The 20,338-nt window shown below is 41.7% G+C and overlaps 2 protein-coding genes across 3 annotated transcripts in view; one reads left to right on the plus strand and one right to left on the minus strand.

The window, feature by feature from the left end:
* The window catches only part of LOC115176899 (high affinity nerve growth factor receptor-like), a 30,151-nt gene extending 27,852 nt beyond the window's left edge, over positions 1-2,299 (plus strand). The window contains exon 17 of the mRNA XM_029737261.1: positions 1,825-2,299. Coding sequence (XP_029593121.1) covers positions 1,825-2,010 — 186 coding nt within the window. The 3' untranslated portion in view covers positions 2,011-2,299. The remainder of the gene's footprint in view (positions 1-1,824) is intronic.
* A 9,915-nt stretch (positions 2,300-12,214) lies between these two features.
* LOC115176900 (membrane progestin receptor delta) lies at positions 12,215-19,628 on the minus strand. Of its 2 annotated transcripts, none has more exons than XM_029737264.1 (7): positions 19,394-19,628; positions 17,798-17,925; positions 17,382-17,470; positions 14,071-14,197; positions 13,873-13,969; positions 13,432-13,576; positions 12,215-13,154 (listed from the first exon to the last, which is right to left on the minus strand). In XM_029737264.1, exons 1-7 carry the CDS (start codon positions 19,586-19,588, stop codon positions 12,889-12,891), a joined length of 1,047 nt encoding a protein of 348 aa, XP_029593124.1. In that variant the 5' UTR covers positions 19,589-19,628; the 3' UTR covers positions 12,215-12,888. The 2 variants fall into 2 exon arrangements, with proteins under 2 accessions (XP_029593124.1, XP_029593123.1); XM_029737263.1 differs by having other exon boundaries at positions 17,382-17,587.
* Positions 19,629-20,338: the final 710 nt, after the last annotated feature.

The raw sequence follows: 20,338 nt of genomic DNA on the forward strand, positions 1-20,338 counted from the left end.
GTGGCATCTTTGTATTGGTGATCAAAACCTGCTAAATTCATAGTAATAATTAAGTAGATATAACTCTGATATCTAGTTGCGTTGAGTAATGGAACAGTGTCCAGGCAAAGTGTAAATACTGTACCACATCATCATTTAGCCAGTGGATAGAGGGTGAAGTGTTTGATCATAGAGGGAGACTAGAGCACTAGGATTTCCCGTCTGCTATACAGCCAATCAATGACTTCATAGTAATCATGGTGGGCCCAGTCCAACCCTTTTAGGTTGCACCCCAAGAAGTGGACTCTATCCTGACCGCAACTGCACCATTATGGACTAGAACCCTCTTCCTTTCAAGTGGAGGGTAGATCACTTTTCCCTTCCACTCAATTCTAATCTCATTGGCTCTCATCTTTGCCCAGGGCCAATGATGTTTAACCTTGTTAACCTAATCCTTCCCGGCCAATGATGGACGTGTGTAATTATCATGTCGTCTAATTAGGGAAGGCAGGGATAAATCATCCCAAACACTCCATCTACTGTAGGTCTGCGATAAGGAGACGGGCGGCCATCTTGGAAAGTCACTATACATTTTTGTTCACATAAGGTTCTGAGAACCTTATGTTTCTTAGAGCTTGGTGAGCGTGTGGTTGTCCTATGGTTATTATGCATACAACCTTCCCACAACTTTCTGGGAATGGTGCAGGATAGTTGCTTTGAAACATTCTCAGCACATATAAGAAACTTGACAAAAAACGTTATTTTCTTGGCGTTTCATTACTTTAACAGAACGTTTCCTAAAAGATAGACTAAAATGACAAAAAATAATAGCTTTGTATAAGTAAATAAACATGGCATGCAAGCTCCATCCTGGTAGTGCAGTGGACTAATTCCATGGCTGAAGAACAGAAGATCATAGGTTTGAATCTCACTGATGCTGTGCCACAATAAAAAAGAAATATGTTTACATGATTAATGCCTAAGCAAATTAATTTTCATGTGTCCTATCTGTGCTTGGAGTTCAAACAATGATTCTACGCTAGCAATGTCATTGAAACTCGGAACGTTATTTAATTACCTTCAAATAGCTTTCAGGGAACTATAGTATAATGTTCTCAGAAACTAAAAATATACGTTCCCAGAACAGGCAAAATTATCACTTCAAAACTCAGAACGTTTAAAAAACATTCCGCTTTACTGGTCAGGAAATTAATGGCTTCATTCCCAGAACCAATGGGAAACCAAAAACGCACATTCCCACAACTTCCAAGGAACCAAATGTGCTAGTTGGGTATTATAGTATGATGAGGTTCCGTGCTGACAGGTCTCTTCAGTTCATTGGATTAGGTCAGGGATATTGAACTCTTTAAAAGGGTTAAGTCGCTGGCTCTTTATGTGATGTGGGGCCAAGGACAGTCCTTGAATGGGAATCGACATAGTGGAATTCAGTCCTTGACAGTGATAAATGCATCGAGCCATGCCAAGTGTAAGAATTTGTGAATTTGACCGTTTCTGATGAATACTGTTCCATTGTTTTGCAAAATCACCAGTTTATTAGAGGCAACATCTTTGGTTCTCACAGAATGTTCTCCAGAATTGTACAGAAGTTGTCGACTCATCTTGACAACTCCACTTATTGTTCTTACCCAAGTGTCTTCACCTTAAGCTCTCTAGGGTAGCTTGAGCTTGTCTGGTCAAATTAATGAAAAGTGACGATCATGAAAACATTCAAACCCTGAGGTAATGGCCCCAGATAAAGAGGCATAGCAATAACCTAGAGTTACTGGAGCTAGCAGACCTTCTAATTCTAACCCCCTGCTTCTGCCTCTATTTGTGCCCCCACAGGCTATCGAGTGCATTACACAGGGCCGGGAGCTGGAGAGACCACACACTTGCCCCAAGGAAGTACACGGCCTGATGCAGGGCTGCTGGCAGAGGGAGCCCCAGCAGAGACTGGTCATCAAGGACATCCACAGCCGCCTTCTGGCCCTGGTTAAGAGCCCCCCTATCTATCTGGACATCCTGGGGTAGAGGCTAGGGGTTCTGGGGCTGAGGCTGGGGCAGTAGGGTCAGGAATGACGGGTATTAGGAAGGGGTGGAAGTCAGGTAAAGGACTGTGCTATGGCAATCCTGAACCTAAGCATTGCTGTCATTTACCTCTATGGGCCTTAACCACATCGACACCCCCTCTGATTGGATATTTGGTCAGGTTGGACTTTGCTAGGATCTGTTCTGATAGGGACCATTGGGTTGGGAAGGGAGTAAGGTGAAGTTGCTCCTAGACGCTGATATAGGTTTTTTTTGGCCACTAATGATTACGGATAGGATTGGGGGAGGGGAAGCTGATCCCAGATCTGTACCTCAGAGAAACTTTACCCTGGAGCGATGGGAAGACTATGGGGATGGGGGTTACTTCCTACTTCCTGGTCCATGCTGCTTCAGCTCGCCTCGTTTCATGATGACCCAGCCCCAACTCTGTGTGCTGCAGGCTGGGAGCGGGAGGAAGAAGATGAGCCAGCGAAGACCTGTCAAGTGTTTACTGTGAGTGTTTTATTGTGTAACTGAACGGTTGTCGTCCTGATGAACGGTTTTGCATGAGTGGAGAAATCCAGACTATCCAGTGCCTTTAGGAATGTATTCAGCCGCCTTGACTTTTTCCACATTTGTTACGTTACAGCCTTATTCTAAAATGTATTAAATTGTTTTTTTCCCCTCAATCTACACACAATACCCTATAATGACAAAGCAAAAATAGGTTTTCGGGAACTTTTTGCAAATGTATTACAAATCAAAAACTGAAATATTACGTTTACATAAGTATTCAGACTCTTTACGCAGTACTTTGTTGAAGCACCTTTGGCAGCGATTACAGCAATGAGTCTTCTTGCGTGTGATGCTACAAGCATGGCACACCTGTATTTGCGGAGTTTCTCCCATTCTTCTCTGCAGATCCTCTCAAGATCTGTCAAGTTGGATGGGGAGCATTGCTGCACAGCTATTTTCAGGTCTCTCCAGAGATGTTCGATCGGGTTCAAGTCCGGGCTCTCAAGGACATTCAGAGACTTGTCCCAAAGCCACTCCTGCATTGTCTTGGCTGTGTGCTTAGGGTCGTTGTCCTGTTGGAAGGTGAACCTTCGCCTCAGTCTGAGGTCCTGAGCACTCTGGAGCAGGTTTTCATTAAGGATCCCATTGTCCTTTGCTCCATTCATCTTTGCCTCAATCCTGACAAGTCTCCCAATCCCTGCCACTGAAAAACATCCCCACAGCATGATGCTGCCACCACCATGCTTCACCGTAGGGATGGTGCCAGGTTTCCTCCAGATGTGACGCTTGGAATTCAAGCCAAAGAGTTCAATCTTGGTAACATCAGAATCTTGTTTCTCATTGTCAGAGTCCTTTTGGTGCCTCTTGGCAAACTCCAAGCGGGCAGTCCTGCATTCTACTGAGGAGTGGCTTTCATCTGGCCACTCTACCATAAAGGCCTGATTGGTGGAGTGCTACAGAGATGGTTGTCCTTCTGGAAGTTTCTCCCATCTCCACAGAGGAACACTTGAGCTCTGTCAGAGTGACCATCGGGTTATTGGTCACCTCCCTAATGAAGGCCCTTCTCCCCTGACTGCTCAGTTTGGCCGGGCGGCCAGTTCTAGGAAGAGCCTTGGTGGTTCTAAACTTCTTCCATTTAAGAATGATGGAGACCACTGTGTTCTTGGACCTTCAATGCTGTAGAAATGTTTTGGGACCCTTCCCCAGATCTGTGCCTCGACAAAATCCTGTCTCGGAGTTCTACGGACAATTCCTTCGACCTCTTGGCTTAGTTTTTGGTCAGACATGCATTGTCAACTGTGACATGCATTGTCAACCTTATATAGACAGGGGTGTGCCTTTCCAAATTGTAGAATCCAATTATCCAATTATCTCAAGAATGTTCCATGGGAACAGGATGCACCTGAGCTCAATTTCGAGTCTCATAGCAAAGGGTCTGAATACTTATGTAAAAAAGGTATTTCTGTTTTAAATTTTTAATACATTTGCTAAAAAAAATATATATATATATTTTTGCTTTGTCATTATGGGGTATTGTGTGTAGATTGTTGAGGATTTGTATTTATTTAATCAATTTTCGAACAAGGCTGTAACATAACAAAATGTGGAAAAAGTCAAGGGATCTGAATACTTTCCGGGATTTACTGTTGCCTGAGAATATGGAAACGTTTAATTACTTTGGTGAAGTAATGATTTTCAAGCCCGAGCATACTTTTTGTAGGTGAAATTTCTTCTACAATTTTGATAAGAGCTTTACCATTATGACCATTATGTATTGTAACAGTAAGACGCCATCTTTCCATTTTCAAGCAGTGTGATATAGTCTGCAGGAGTGAAAGTGATTTCAAGAGAGGCCTATTGTGCCAAGTCAATTGCACTAATCAGAAAGCTTTCTATTCTTAGGCAGTTATGTCAGATCCATCATTTTTCATATGCATAACCCAGACCATAGTAAAGAAACTGCATACAAAGTCTGTATTCTTCATGGTTATCACTTGCATTGTACTGGGATATCAATTATCAATTAGCATTTTGGAATATGAACTAAAAGTAAATGGTCATTAAGAGATGCTCCTTATCAATATAATCTTATTTGGTAACCCAATTCGTTTATAACCCAAAACCCAACCATCATCTGGATTGAAAATGTCTGAATACAGTAGTGTGTGTGTGTGTGTGTGTGTGTGTGTGCGCGCGCGCGCTGACAAGTTTGACCGGACGTCGTCTACTGTTGATATTGTTCACTACAGTTGGTTATAGCAAAAGGAATACAGTACAATGTTTTGCATTTCTCCGCCTACTAATTCATATCCCAATGTACAATATTATATTTACAAACATTATAGTAGAGTTGTATAGTTATTCTTTTGACTTATTCATTATTTATCTAATGTATTACTCTGTTTAAAATGTCTTACTGTGTATGCAATCCTTTTCTGTCAGAGGTCAAAACAATGACGACTAATTGTAAAATAGGAATATTTTTGAAAAAACAGCAGGGGAACTTGTATTAAAGGCCAGGAAGGTGTTGTTCCTGACATACTATTCTTAAATGTTTTGCATTTAAATACTGTAGAATAATTTCTCTGTCCAAGGCCAGTGAGTATACTACAAAGAAAAAAATGTGTTTGCAGTGCAAGACTATAGCGCATAGGTTCAGGTACAGTTACATAGCTTTCATAGGAAATAGCCATGTTAACATGCCTTATAGTGACCCCAAAGCATTTAACATCAGCCTTTAACATCAAAGCAAGCTGCTGAAATCCAGTAAGGGACAAGATGGTTGAGAGAGATACAGCGAAATGGTGTCACATTTAACAGATGGATAACAATGATCGAGACGTCAGGAGGAGAGTGACAGATGGAGTTGAAATAGAGACCGTGATACAACCTATAGACCACAACAAGGTCTACTCTCTCTTTTAACCTTTCACCTTGAAAATAAAAGCAGACGTTTTACAAGACTAGTAAAGCAATTGGGACACCTTTGAATGTAAATATGTAAATCTACTTTATTGATGTTAAAAAAATGGTCATGTTCAAATGTTGTTACCCCAGCACTTTGTATATCGTCTGCCCATGAATAAAACAACCATTTGGTTTCAGAGGTCAGTTTCCAATTGTATACCATCTTACAGTACATATTTTTACAATATTTCTGAGGATGAGCAAATATACACTAATTGTACCTAAACGTTTTAGCCTGCAAAAGCATCTTTCATTGTGTGGAGGTCCGTAATCAATTACCTGAATTACACACAGCAGTATTTTCTCTCTGGAACTCTCACCACACACATCAGTTACTGGAAGAATAAAGTTTTATATTACCTTACATCACCCCACAAACAAACAAACACACTTTGGATATATTACAGCAGCCTCTCTTCACCTCACACTTTTTTTTTCTCCCTCCTTTTTCTCCATATCCATTCCCTTAGGAGTGCTAATGGGTTGTGAGTAATGTTATATCGCTGGCTCTCTCCCTCTCTTTAGTGTATTGGAAATGAAAACACTTGTTAGGCTCATGCTGGACCACTGTTTCCTATCATGTCTTACAGGCAAAGACGGGACTATACCTTCAACCCGCTATAGAGATATACTTTCCACTGCCCATCTCCTTCCAGGGCTGGAGCCAAGCGAGTCTGCCTCGACTATCTCAACTCCCTCATTATCACTCCTCCCTTTTAAGACCCTAAGAGAGGATTGATAGAGAGCCTCTATTCCCCATCTGAAGTGTACAGACCAAGATCTCAGCATCTTCCCCATTGACTGATAGAAAATAAGAACCTCAAATTGCCTCAAAACAAGATAAGCAATATTTTATTGTATGTTACCACAATTTGGTAGAATCTGGCAAAATAACTATATTTTCCACTCTCTTAGATGAGGTGGGCTAAGCTTGGCAACAAGAGATTCGCTACATACTTGTTGGCTACACAGGCAAAAACATTATCCTTGTACAATCATGCCCCCTACTGTTCACGTTCATACATGCACCAATACGTTGTTCCGTCTTGCAGTAGATTATTGCTCAGTGAAAGGTTGTCATCTAGTGTATTGGAAAATAACTGCAGTACTCCCCTATACGATACAACATTTCAACTGACAGTTGTTATACACAGTCGACATTAATGCTGTCAAATATGTGGTAAGTCATTTTTATTAGAGAAATGATTCCAGTGACGAATACACTCTATTAAGGCAGCATTGACACAATTTTAGTAACAAGACAGCAAACAAGGATTTTTTTCCCCCCGTTTTTTTCCCAGGAACTATATTAAGTTCTCCACAAAAAACACAGCATATATGCTAAATTAAAATAAAGGTTTAATTAAAGGTAGTAAGAAAGGACAATAGGCACAGACATTCATTCAAACCGCTTCTTTCCTCTGCTAAAACCTAGCACTCTTCAGGAGTCACGCGAAGTTCATTGGTGTGTGGTTCTCTGTCATCCAACCAAATCTTTGCATAGCTTCCTATTTTACTTACTGTAACATGCCATTCAATATGAACACACTTTGAGAATCATCCTTGTAGCTTCATGAAAGTGATCGAAGTAAACAAACCGACACATTTGAACTAATAGGTCATCACTTTTTTTTCAGTGATAATCTAGTTAAAACAAAAGTAGATTTCAATGACAAAAGCATAACAAAATGTTTAGAAATTTAGTTGAACATTCAAATATTCAACAACTTAAAGGACAATAGGTTATATGCACCAACTGCAGATATATCAGCACTACAATATGTCAATTCAGATACAGTTATGGTCGATATGGTCGGCCACACGCTAGTCACAACCCACTACCAAGAAACAAGTTGAAGACGATGAAAGCACCATACCAAAATCAATAGTGGAAAACTGAGTGGTATAAGAATGATGAAAAGGGCAAATATATAGGTTTCTCTATTTTCAATAAATTAACCCTGAAAATAAAAAATGGTTTTCAAACAATAGGGCACTGGTTGGAGTAAAATTAGGTGTGTCTATGTGCGTGTGTTTGTCTACACTGCCTGTGCACTCTGCTCGACCTGCAACACAGTCCATTTCCCTCACTGACCACAATATCACTTTCTATTCCCTCATAACCACCCAAAGCCTTTAGGGGAGACTTGGGTTGGTTGTCACATGTTTTACTCTGGTGTGTATATATAACAAGACTCTTTCAACATTAACTTTAACATTAATAGAAAGACCAAGGTCTTGGGTTGAAATAGGGATCCTATTAGTATGTCTTATTCCAACATGGAGTAATAAGCCATCAAACACACTCTGTCCACTTGTGACAACCAGCCCCATCGCAGGGTTGGTTGTCACACAGTATAAGGTTCACAGGAGGTTGGTGGCACCTTCATTGCGGAGGACGGGCTCGTGGTAATGGCTGAAGTGGAATCAGTGGAACGGTATCAAATATATCAAACACATAGTTTCCATGCGGTTGATGTCATTCCATTCGCTCTGTTCCAGCCATTATTATGCGCCGTCCACCTCTAGGCGGACTCCACTGATGGGGTTGGTTGTCACAATTTTGGCTAGTAGTTCTTTCCTTTTGTAACAGGAAATTAAGCAATATAGTATACAGCATCTTAGAAATAGCCAAGCCTTACTTTAATCGAATGATATTCCTAACAAAATTCAGCATTTTATGCCTTGAGAACAACATAGGACATTTTGAGTCAATTTGTGTGTGCGTGTGTTTGCACATGTGTCGGTGTGTGACAGAAAAATGTATGTTCGGGAGAGAAAGGCAACAAATCCAGATAGAAAGAGAAACCTCTGGCCAATAGATGTACACACTATGAATCGGGAGATGCAGGTTAGACATTATTTGCTAATTGGCAAGACGTCTCACAGATATTTTTAGAATACATACATTCTACAGTTCTACGTAGATTATATGTCGGCCAGGCATTCATATTCTATTTTGATGTCTCTGCAACATCTTCCCAATGTGCAAACGCTCTCCACGCTACATATAGTTGAAGTCGGAAGTTTACATACACCTTAGCCAAACAAATTTTAACTCAGTTTTTCACAATTCCTGACATTTAATCCTAGTAAAAATTCCCTGTCTTAGGTCAGTTAGGATACCCTCTTTATTTTAAGAATGTGTCAGAATAATAGTAGAAATGTCAGAATAATAGTAGAGATAATTATTTATTTCAGCTTTTATTTCTTTCATCACATTCCCAGTGGGTCAGAAGTTTACATAACTCAATTAGTATTTGGTAGCATTGCCTTCAAATTGTTTAACTTGGGTCAAACGCTTCAGGTAGCCTTACAAAAGCTTCCCACAATAGGTTGGGTGAATTGTGGCCCATTCCTCCTGACAGAGCTGGTGTAACTGAGTCAGGTTTGTAGGCCTCCTTGCTCACACACGCGTTTTCAGTTCTGCCCACAAATCTTCTATAGGATTGAGGTCAGGGCTTTGTGATGGCCACTCCAATACCTTGACTTTGTTGTCCTTAAGCAATTTTGCCACAACTTTGGAAGTATGCTTGGGGTCATTGTCCATTTGGAAGACCCATTTGCGACCAAGCTTTAACTTCCTGACTGATGTCTTGAGATGTTGCTTCAATATATCCACATAATTTTCCTCCCTCATGATGCCATCTATTTTGTGAAGTGCACCAGTCCCTCCTGCAGCAAAGCACCCCCACAACATGATGCTGCCACCCCTGTGCTTCACGGTTGGGATGGTGTTCTTCGGCTTGCAAGCCTCCCCCTTTTTCCTACAGACATAACGATGGTCATTATGTCCAAACAATTCTCTCTTTGTTTCATCAGACCAGAGGACATTTCTCCAAAAAGTACAATCTTTGTCCCCATATGCAGTTGCAAACCGTAGTCTGGCTTTTTTATGGCGGTTTTGGAGAAGTGGCTTCTTCCTTGCTGCGCAGCCTTTCAGGTTATGTCGATATAGGACTCGTTTTACTGTGGATATAGATACTTTTGTACTCGTTTCCTCCAGCATCTTCACAAGGTCCTTTGCTGTTGTTCTGGGATTGATTTGCACTTTTCGCCCCAAAGTACGTTCATCTCTAGGAGACAGAACGCGTCTCCTTCCTGAGCGGTATGACGGCTGAGTGGTCCCATGGTGTTTATATATGGGTACTATTGTTTGTACAGATGAACGAGGTACCTTCGGGTGTTTGGAAATTGCTCCCAAGGATGAGCCAGACTTGTGGAGGACTACAATTTTTTTTCTGAGGTCTTGGCTGATTTCTTTAGATTTTCCCATGATGTCAAGCAAAGAGGCACTGAGTTTGAAGGTAGGCTTGAAATACATCCACATCTCCAATTGACTCAAATGATGTCAATTAGCCTATCAGAAGCTTCTAAAGCCAGGACATCATTTTCTGGAATTTTCCAAGCTGTTTAAAGGCACAGTCAACTTAGTGTATGTAAACTTCTGACGCACTGGAATTGTGATACAGTGAATTATAAGTGAAATAATCTGTCTGTAAACAATTGTTGGAAAAATTACTTGTGTCATGCACAAAGTAGATGTCCTAACCGACTTGCCAAAACTATAGTTTGATTAACAAGAAATTTGTGGAGTGGCTGAAAAACAAGTTTTAATGACTCCAACCTAAGTGTATGTAAAGTTCCGACTTAAACTGTATATTATTCCCAACACATTTTTACATGCCGGCCAAAGGTGTTCAGGTTTATTGGGGCGGGAGGTTGATAGCAACAGCACCCAATGCTAATTAGGATGATAGTTACCACATGGCTTGACATAGGAACTCAGAAATAGGTTTGGAATGTAGCTCTCCCTATATTTTTTTTTTACATGTATACTCCCATAATTCAAACATTTATTTTTAAAAATACTGACATATTTCTTTATTTTTTTACTTTCACCTATGAAAAAAATCCCCTCATCTCAATGTTTTGTTATGATGACATAAATTGACCAGGTGGATTAGTTCTTTCAAAGAATTCACACATTTTAATCTTAAAATGATTACACAGCGCCCTCTAGTTTGGGAGTTATAAGCACTGTGACAACCAACCCTGGTCTCCCCTACATACTGGATACAGAGCTACATGATAAAATAATGACATGTGTGTTAGGTCTAGCGTGGTACATGTAAGTGCTATTATGTCAAGAAATGATTATACGATGTTGGGGATGTAATTCATCATTTTTCCTCATCTAAAACATTTACAAAAATAATCATGGAAATATACAGGCAATTCCCAGAATTGGAAACACTTGAGTAAATGAGGGATACAAAGTATATTGAAAGCATGTGCTTCCACACAGGTGTGGTTCCTGAGTTAAATAAGCACTTAATATCCCATCATGCTTAGGGTCATGTATAAAAATGCCCAGTTGCCCATTATTTTGGCTACCATGGCAAGAAGAGATTTCAGTGACTTTGAAAGAGGGGTCTCAAAGGAGCATAGGGGGTTTAAATGGTGTGTGTGTCTCTCCGTCACCACATCTCAACCCAATTAAACAGTTATGGGAGAATCTGGAGCGGCGCCTAAAACAGAGTTTTCCACCACCATCAACAAAACACCAAATGATGGAACTTCTGGTAGAATGGTGTTGCATCCCTCCAATAGAGTTCCAGACACTTATAGAATCTATGCCAAGGCATAGAAGCTGTTCTGGAGGCTCGTCGTGGCCCAACACCCTATTAAGACACTTTACTTTGGTGTTTCCTTTATTTTGGCAGTTACCTGTACATATGCACCACACTTTACAACTGAACAGAAACAGTATGTGCTGTTATATATACTACAAGGAATAAATACTCAAGAAATACCACACTCTTTTTCAAGGATACATGTAAACAATAGTCACTGACAATGTTATACAAGCATGGGGTGAGTGGTGTATTGGTTTGCCATAAACCTGCAATGACCACCACGATACCACATGGATACAACAGTGCCAAGACCCTTTGACCTCCACTGACCACATCCCCATTCCTGGGAGGTGAGGTGACATCACTCATTCAGTTTTGTTGTGCACCATCATCTAAGATGTCTTCCATCAGATAGCTGTTATAAACAAGGTCATTTGGTACGTTCTATCTCCCTAAAATTCCAGTAATTCGCTGACATTGAAACAGCATGTAGTGTTTCAAAAAATGCATCCAATGACCATTACTGTATGTTGTAGAAGTAAAAAATAAGAGTACTCCAAAGAACAATTCAAGTGGCTGGGCATTCACAGGAACACAAACTGCGAAGAACCATGAAGTTTCCATGGAAACGTACCTCTGTAAAATTGCACCTGTTTTTTAATCATAGACATGGTACAGTGCTGTAGCTTTCAGGGACACGCTTAGAAAAAAAGGTTTCCAAAAGGGTTCTTCAGCTGTCCCCATAGGAGAAACCTTTTTGGTTTCAGGTAGAACCCTTTTTGGCTCCAGATAGAACTCTTTTGGGTTCCATGTAGAACCCTCTGTGGAAAGGGTTCTACAAGGAACTCAAAAGGGTTCTAGCTGGAACCAAAAAGGGTTCTTTAAAGGGTTCTCCTACGGGGACAGTCGAATAAACCTTTTAGGTTCTAGATAGCACCTTTTTTTCTAAGTGTGTAGACGTTTAGAGCAGGCAATCTGAATGAGCACTACACTGGTCTGTAAATCTATTAAAGTCATAGTGGAGATTTAAATGAGATGGTATTGAATATTAAAACTAAATGGTGGAATCATACTAAGTAGTCCAGTTAGTGAGAGTACAGATTATTTTAGAAGTCATGAGAATCATGTGATGGATAGTCATAATTTATATTAAATATGGGTTTTGAGATGTTCTAATAATGGCTTACAAATATATAGGACAATTGAAAAACTGTAGCTAAATACTTAAATATTAATATGAAAATTCCCTGCAAATTTACACTTAAAGATTTTTTCAGTTTGAGATTTACACGAACCAGAAATAATATTTCCGAGTACTTAGGTAACATTTGGGTCACTATATATAAAAGAAGGCACTTTTATGTGTTGTTAGACATCACATATGCTTCATACAACCAAGATCCTTTCAAGTATAAGTGAAAAGAAGTTGGCATATGATACTTTAACTCGAATACTTTTAACAGTAAACAATGATACTGAATAACTGAAAGGCTTCATAAAACTAGCTGGGTATTCGGCTTCAAAGTAAACAGTGAAGACATTAATAAACTCCTAAACAAACCTTATAATGACGTTAGAATAACATGTAGAAAAACCATCCTGTGATAATAATCCAATTGGTTTATACAAATACTACCTGGTTTTAAAAGGTATAATATAACTTCTTATGATTATTATTTCCAAAGTTCACGACAGGGAGAATGGTTTAGCCAACCCTTTTCATTTGAACATACTGGGTCGTCACTGGTTGTGTGGAGTGTCACTGTTCCTTGCGTTTCGTGGGTGGCGTCAGTGGGTGGTTGGCACTGTGGTGAGGGTTCCACAGCAGAGGGGCACTGAAGATGCCAATGATGCCTAGGTTGAGGATGATGCCGAGGGCCAGTGCCCCCAGGGTACTCAGGAAGGAGGGTACGGCCGCCTGCGCGATGAGCCACGCCCTGCGTGAGATCATATCTGCTAGCACCGCCTCCATCTGGAAGTGGGTACCCACCACGGCACAGATGTGGAAAAGCTGGTGACTGTGACCTGAGAGAGGAGAGAGAGGAGAGAGAGATCAATGAGAGAGTCATTAGAAATGCTTGAATTTGATCATACTGCAATGAACAAGGATTTACCAGGTTTGCTCAAAGAATTGTCACTGTTCAAATATTTGCCTACAGTACCATCACGGACACAGTAGAAATGATACCGCTATGCGCCAACAATAACTGGCCACAGGCCAGACTAGCTAAAGCTTGCTCAATAACTGATATAACCTTCCAATTCCCATTGCCATGGTAACCGGGGGCCGGCGTGGACGTACCAAAGTAGTCGAAGCGCCCCGGGGCCAGCCTCTCTGGGAGGTGTGAGGCAAACAGGAAGCAGGTGAGGAAGGCGAAGAGGAGGTGGTAACAGTGACTGGACAGGGCCTCACTGTGACAGCAGCTGCCCCCGCAGCACAGCAGCAGCTACACACACACACACACACACACACACACACACACACACATATATACAAACCCACATCAGATCATTGGCACAAACAGCAGCCAAGAGATTAAAAGATTTAACAGCATGTGGTCAAATCTTTATTTATTCTACACAAAATCAGTTTCTAAGTTAATGAGCCAAAAGTCCTGGTCAAAGTATTAAAGAGAGGCATTAATCGGATCTAAACTGTGACATAACAAACAGAATGCAACCCAATTACCGTACAGGCAGACTTTCTGTGAACTCTGTCTACACCTTCTCAAAATAAACTCACTCTGTAAAATAGAGGGATGTTGTCAAAGATGAATGGAAAGACAAATGCCCCTGTCCGGAGAATTTTACTCCGATGTGGAAACTGCATCTCCAGGAATCTATACATTTTTTTTTTTAAAACAGAGGGAGAAAAGTTACAATGGTTTCAACAACTAGGAGAGTGATGCATCACGGGTAGGAGACCGTATTGGCTGCCTACCTAGAATAGCAGGACAGGCTGGTGCAGAATAGTGTGTTGCAGATGGCGATGGGCACAAAGTGTTGGTGCAGCCAGCTGTTGACCCAGCAGTCAGGCATCACATAGGAGCTATAGGTTATGGCACAACCTGAACACAAACACAAAATCACTGAAAGGTAAAAAAAATAAAAGATACAATATCTGAAACTAAATCTACCATGCATTTCCCTACCATACACTCACGAAGCACTTAAAATAATTAATAATTATAAATTGCAACATAACATATCAATTAGGCTCTAATAACCTACTAATGAAACGTTGGCCTTGCACTTGCTGTAAATATGCGTCAACACCAGTTTTAATCCCAATGATGTACTTTCAATAAATCTAGAGGCTTTTTTAAATAAGTTTGGCTGCAGAACACCATCTACAGTAAACATTTGCAATTCTTATCCCAGAAACGTCTGGACATTTAGGGCTGGGTATATTTTGGCAGTAAGGAGAATTGTGGTAGAATAAGGATAATACTGCAGGGGCCTCATACCCATTAATATGGATTGGAAAAGACACTTTTTCAAAGTAAGAGACAAAGTTTATGTTTGAAAGAGAGGGACAAGTCTATCACACACACCCATACAAGCAAACACACACCCAAGAAAAGCACACCTATTAACAAGCAGAATGTAAATACCCAAGTATGTAAACTGATTGAGCAAGCATGTGGAAACAGACATGAATCCATGGAAAATGTACATGTGAAGGTGTAGAGTAGTGGTATGCACACATCCATAAAAACTTTTCCCAGATGTTGGATCCGAGAGGAAAACATAGGCTGATATTTTAATCTATGCTGTCTGTTGACCTAAATCTGACAGTGCAATCTGGTGCGACATGCTTTCTGTTTGTAAGTAGCCCTGTATGGCTTCTCTGTTGGAAGAGCAACCCTCAGGCTGGATGTCTAAAACAAAAGACAAACATTATTCCAAGGTGAAAGAATTGTGAAAGAAAACAAACTCTGATTTCACTGTTGGTATTGAGCTGTCGAACTTGTTTACATAGTGCTTTACTCAGCTTATATGTACAGTTGAAGTCGGAAGTTTACATAAACGAGTTTTAATGGCTCCAAAATAAGTGTTTCAGCCACTCCACAAATTTCTTGTTAACAAACTATAGTTTTGGCAAGTCGGTTAGGACATCTACTTTGTGCATGACACAAGTAATTTTTCCAACAATTGTTCACAGACAGATTATTTCACTTATAATTCCCTGTATCACAATTCCAGTGCATCAGAGGTTAACATACAATAAGTTGACTGTGCCTTTAAACAGCTTGGAAAATTCCAGAAAATTATGTCTTGGCTTTAGAAGCTTCTGATAGGCTAATTGACGTCATTTGAGGTCATTTGAGTCAATTGGAGGTGTACCTGTGGATGTATTTCCAGGCCTACCTTCAAACTCAGTGCCTCTTTGCTTGACATGGGAAAATCAAAAGAAATCAGCCAAGACCTCCAAATGACTGAAGGTACCTCGTTCATTTGTACAAACAATAATACGCAAGTATAAACATCATGGGACCACGCAGCCGTCATACCACTCAGGAAGGAGACGCGTTCTGTCTCCTAGAGATGAACGTACTTTGGTGCGAAAAGTGCAAATCAATCCCAGAACAACAGCAAAGGACCTTGTGAAGATGCTGGAGGAAACAGGCACAAAAGTATCTATATCCACAGTAAAACGAGTCCTATATCGACATAACCTGAAAGGCTGCTCAGCAAGGAAGAAGCCACTGCTCCAAAACCGCCATTAAAAAAGCCAGACTACGGTTTTACAACTGCACATGGGGACAAAGATCGTACTTTTTGGAGAAATGTCCTCTGGTCTGATGAAACAAAAATAGAACTGTTTGGCCATAATGACCATCGTTATGTTTGGAAGAAAAAGGGGGAGGCTTGCAAGCATAAGAACACCATCCCAACCGTGAAGCACAGGGGTGGCAGCATCATGTTGTGGGGGTGCTTTGCTGCAGGAGGGACTGGTGCACTTCACAAAATAGATGGCATCATGAGGGAGGAAAATTATGTGGATAAATTGAAGCAACATCTCATTACATCAGTCAGGAAGTTAAAGCTTGGTCACCAATGGGTCTTCCAAATGGACAATGACCCCAAGCATACCTCCAAAGTAATGGCAAATGGCTTAACGACAACAAAGTCAAGGTATTGGAGTGGCCATCAGAAAGCCCTGACCTCAATCCTATAGAATATTTGTGGGCAGAACTGAAAAAGTGTGTGTGAGCAAGGAGGCCTACAAGCCTGACTCAGTTACACCAGCTCTGTCAGGAGGAATGGGCCAAAATTCACCCAACGTATTGTGGGAAGCTTGTGGAAGGCTACCCGAAACGTTTGACCCAGGTTAAACAATATAAAGCCAATGCTACCAAATACTAATTGAGTTATGTAAACTTCTGATCCACTGGGAATGTGATGAAATAAATAAATTTTAAATAAATCATCCTCTCTACTATTATTCTGACATTTCACATTCTTAAAATAAAGCGATGATCCTAACTGACCTAAAACAGGGAATTATACTAGGATTAAATGCCAGGAATTGTGAAAAACTGAGTTTAAATGTATTTGGCTAAGGTGTATGTAAACTTCCAACTTCAACTGTATATACTGTATTCTTTTCTACTGTATTTTAGTCAATGTCATTCCGACATTGCTCGTCCAAATTTTTCAACATTTCCTAATTACATTCTTTTCCTTTTAGATTTGTGTGTATTATTGTGAATTGTTAGATACCACCGCACTGTTGACGCTAGGAAAACAAGCATTTCCCTACACCCGCAATAGCATCTGCTAAATATGTGTATGTGACCAATAACATTTGATTTGATTTGATTTGATACTTGAACAAGACATGTATTATTATGAGGTTTTGTGGGCCAAAAACTTTAATTATAGTGAATCTGACAAGCCCAGACAGCACAGCAACATGACACACACAGCGCCAAATCAAACATACACGAACAATGAAGTAACCACACAAACAATCGTTACAAATGTGGGAAGTAGTATATAAAGTTGTAATCATGCAACTGATTGCCCAAGTTCACCGAGACTTTTTGGAACTTGAAAGATTGCACGTGGCCTGTACCCTGTGCGATTGCACCAGTTTGGATTACGGGAAGCAGTAGCCTACTGTGAGAGTTGGCAGTCTTGGTACTGGAGGAAATGTAACCAAAAAGAAATAACTAAAGGGAAAGGAAGCACTAATAGTCTAACTGTGAAGTGCAGACAGTCAGACTTCATGCAGCGGGGCCTTACCCAGGCTGTAGAGGCTGAGGGCGCCGTAGTCGAAGAAGTAGCAGATGTGGCGTGCCTCGGGGGACATGGTGCTGAAGGTGTGGGCACAGCTGGAGGTGAAGGGGTACACGCAGATTAGCAGCATGTACACCAGCAGCGGCCAGGTGTAGCTCTCCGACAGGAAGTTCAGTGTGGAGCAAAGGACGCTGAAGCGCCACAGGAAGTACCTGGGAAATGAGACGCGTCGCAACACCCTCAGTTCCATTTGAAATGAAATGGGGGAGTGATCGGAAGATTTGATACGAAGACAGGAAGACATCAATCTGATACGTATGTTTTCCAGTCTAAACCAGCCCTAATTGTTACAGAATACCTCCCGCCATCTATTGATCTTATCTCCTTGTCTTCATTCAGAGTGTTTGCATTGGTGTACATACCATGTGGGCAGGAAGTGGGTCCAGATGTTGACTGTCTCATTGGTCATCTGGAAGCTGCTAAGGATGCAGTCCAGGGCGGAGCTTTGGGGGTGACGGTATCCTGAGATGATGCCATCCTCCCGGAACACCTGAAGGCAAAACACTGTGATACACAGTACATAGGCTACTATAGAGATTATCTAACAAACAACTGGAGGACATCAAGACCTGTCCTCCTAGTCTGGTACATCTGGGCCTGTATTTCAAAAAGTGTCTTAGAGCAGGAATGCTGATCAACACTTACATTGGCATTTTAGTAATTTAGCAAACACTCTTATCCAGTGTGACTTACAGTTGCATTCATCTTAAGATAGCATTCATCGTAAGATAGCTAGGTGGGAGAACCACATATCTCAGTCATAGTAAGTACTTTTTTTAGTAGCTATCAGCAAAGTCAGTGCTAGTAGGGGGGAAAAAGTCAAGTGCGAGTGTTAGTTCACGAAAGGCAATCTTTATTTAATTTTTTATTTACAAAAAATGTGTGGGCTGCAGAATTCTGGATAAATTGCAGGTTTTTTATGGCACAAGCGGGGAGTGCAACCAACAGCGATTTGCAGTAGTCCGGACGGGAGACTGATTAGGACCTGCACCGCTTTCTTTGTGAGATAGGGTCATACTCTACTAACGCTGTAGAGCATGAACCTGCAGGAGCAAGTCACTGCTTTGATGTTTGCAGAGAACAACAGGTCTCTGCCAAGGTTCTTTGCACTCTAGGAGGGGGACACCATGGAGTTGTCAACCGTGATAGATTGGTCTTGGAGCGGGGGCAGGCCTTCCCCTGGAGGAAGAGGAGCTCTGTCTTGTCGAGGATGAGCTTGAGGTGGGCCGACATCCAAGCTGAGATATCTGCCAAGTGATTTGGTGTATAGAGAGAAGACAAGAGAGGGACTAGAACCGAGCCCTGGGCGACACCAATAGTGAGAGTACATGGTGCAGACACAGTGATGGGATGAGTTGATGAGGGAAGTGAGGAATGGGAGGTCTCCAGAGATGGTCTGGGGAAGGGAGGAGGGGACACGGCCAGTGGTCAGGGATGAGTTGATGAGGGAAGTGAGGAATGGGAGGTCTCCAGAGATGGTCTGGGGAAGGGAGGAGGGGACACGGCCAGTGTTCAGGGATGAGTTGATGAGGGAAGTGAGGAATGGGAGGTCTCCAGAGATGGTCTGGGGAAGGGAGGAGGGGACACGGCCAGTGGTCAGGGATGAGTTGATGAGGGAAGTGAGGAATGGGAGGTCTCCAGAGATGGTCTGGGGAAGGGAGGAGGGGATGGGGTCGAGCAGGCAGGTTGTCGGGCATCACTTCATAATTTAATAGGCTAAACTGATCCTATATCAGCACTGCAACTCTGAGACACTTTGTGAATACGGACCCGGGTGAAGATGGAGCAAGGACTGGGTTGAACATAAGTGCAAACAGCCCTCTGGGAACTATATGACACAATCCTGATCTCGACACCATATCCTATATTTAGGAAAACATGAACATTTAGTCAGTGAAAGCTCGGAAGGTTTGTGAAATGGTTGTGAAAGGTTTCTCTTTCAGTCTGGCCACTCTTACCTTGGGGACTTGGTGGATGTCGAAGAGCTGGGGGAGTTTGATGCTAAGCATGTCTGTGGGCAGTCTAATGGCCCCCCTCCCTCTCTGGCAGGCCTCCCTGAGCCTAGCCCTGCATCCCTGGCAGAGGACACACCAGACTGGGCAGTCAAACGCTGGGGCCTGGGCCACCTCTCCAGGCCCTGGTTCCCATTGCATACAGCGGTCCCAGCCCCAGCCCTGGGCCCAGCCCCCACCACCGTTGGCCACCCCACCCCCCCACCACAAAGGAAACACTGCAGAGAGAGAAAGGGAAGAAAATGTCTGTTAGATATAGTTCTCTAGAAATTACACTGACATACACCCAGATATACTGTGTGAGGACTGCTATATAACCATTTACATATCACACATGACACATCCACTGTATGTGAATCGGTTGGGGAATAGTCCACTCTGTTTCCACTTGATTTCAAGTTACAAACCAATACAAAAATATTCAATAGAATTTTCAATTGGTTCCATCAAAATGAGTATTTCTTCTTTTGTCATAAAGTCCTTGTTGACTGGACTCTTCCATTGTGTCAACCTTCTCTAGACGTCCCCAGACATGGACTCAGATTTAGACAGTGGTTAGCACTGTCACATTATTATTTTTAATTGAACCTTTATTTAACTAGGCAAGTCAGTTAAGAACAAATTATTATTTACAATGACGGCCTACCCCGGCCAAACCCAGACGACGCCCTATGGGACTCCCAATCACGGCCAGATGTGATGCAGCCTGGATTCGAACCAGGTACTGCAGTGACGCCTCTTGCACTGAGATGGTGTCTTATGGTGGGCTGTTAGCTAACAAAACTAGCATGACAATAACATGTTCCTGCTATGTAGTATTGAACAGAGGGCTCCTTCTGTTCAGATAACTACGGAGATTGTCAATAGGAGCCTTATGTTTGTGGACCCAGC

This window comes from Salmo trutta, chromosome 37, assembly GCF_901001165.1.
Source record: "Salmo trutta chromosome 37, fSalTru1.1, whole genome shotgun sequence".
Taxonomy (NCBI): domain Eukaryota; kingdom Metazoa; phylum Chordata; class Actinopteri; order Salmoniformes; family Salmonidae; genus Salmo; species Salmo trutta.

Bases quoted from the DNA above. Each gene is read 5' to 3' on its own strand.
- LOC115176900 (XM_029737263.1), bottom strand. From the start codon at position 19,588: ATGCAATGGGAACCAGGGCCTGGAGAGGTGGCCCAGGCCCCAGCGTTT. The intron at 17,926-19,393 runs GTAAGAGTGGCC...TTTTGCCTTCAG, and splicing joins ACATCCACCAAGTCCCCAAG to GTGTTCCGGGAGGATGGCAT. The intron at 13,155-13,431 runs GTACGTCCACGC...CTCCTCTCTCAG, and splicing joins GGGGCGCTTCGACTACTTTG to GTCACAGTCACCAGCTTTTC.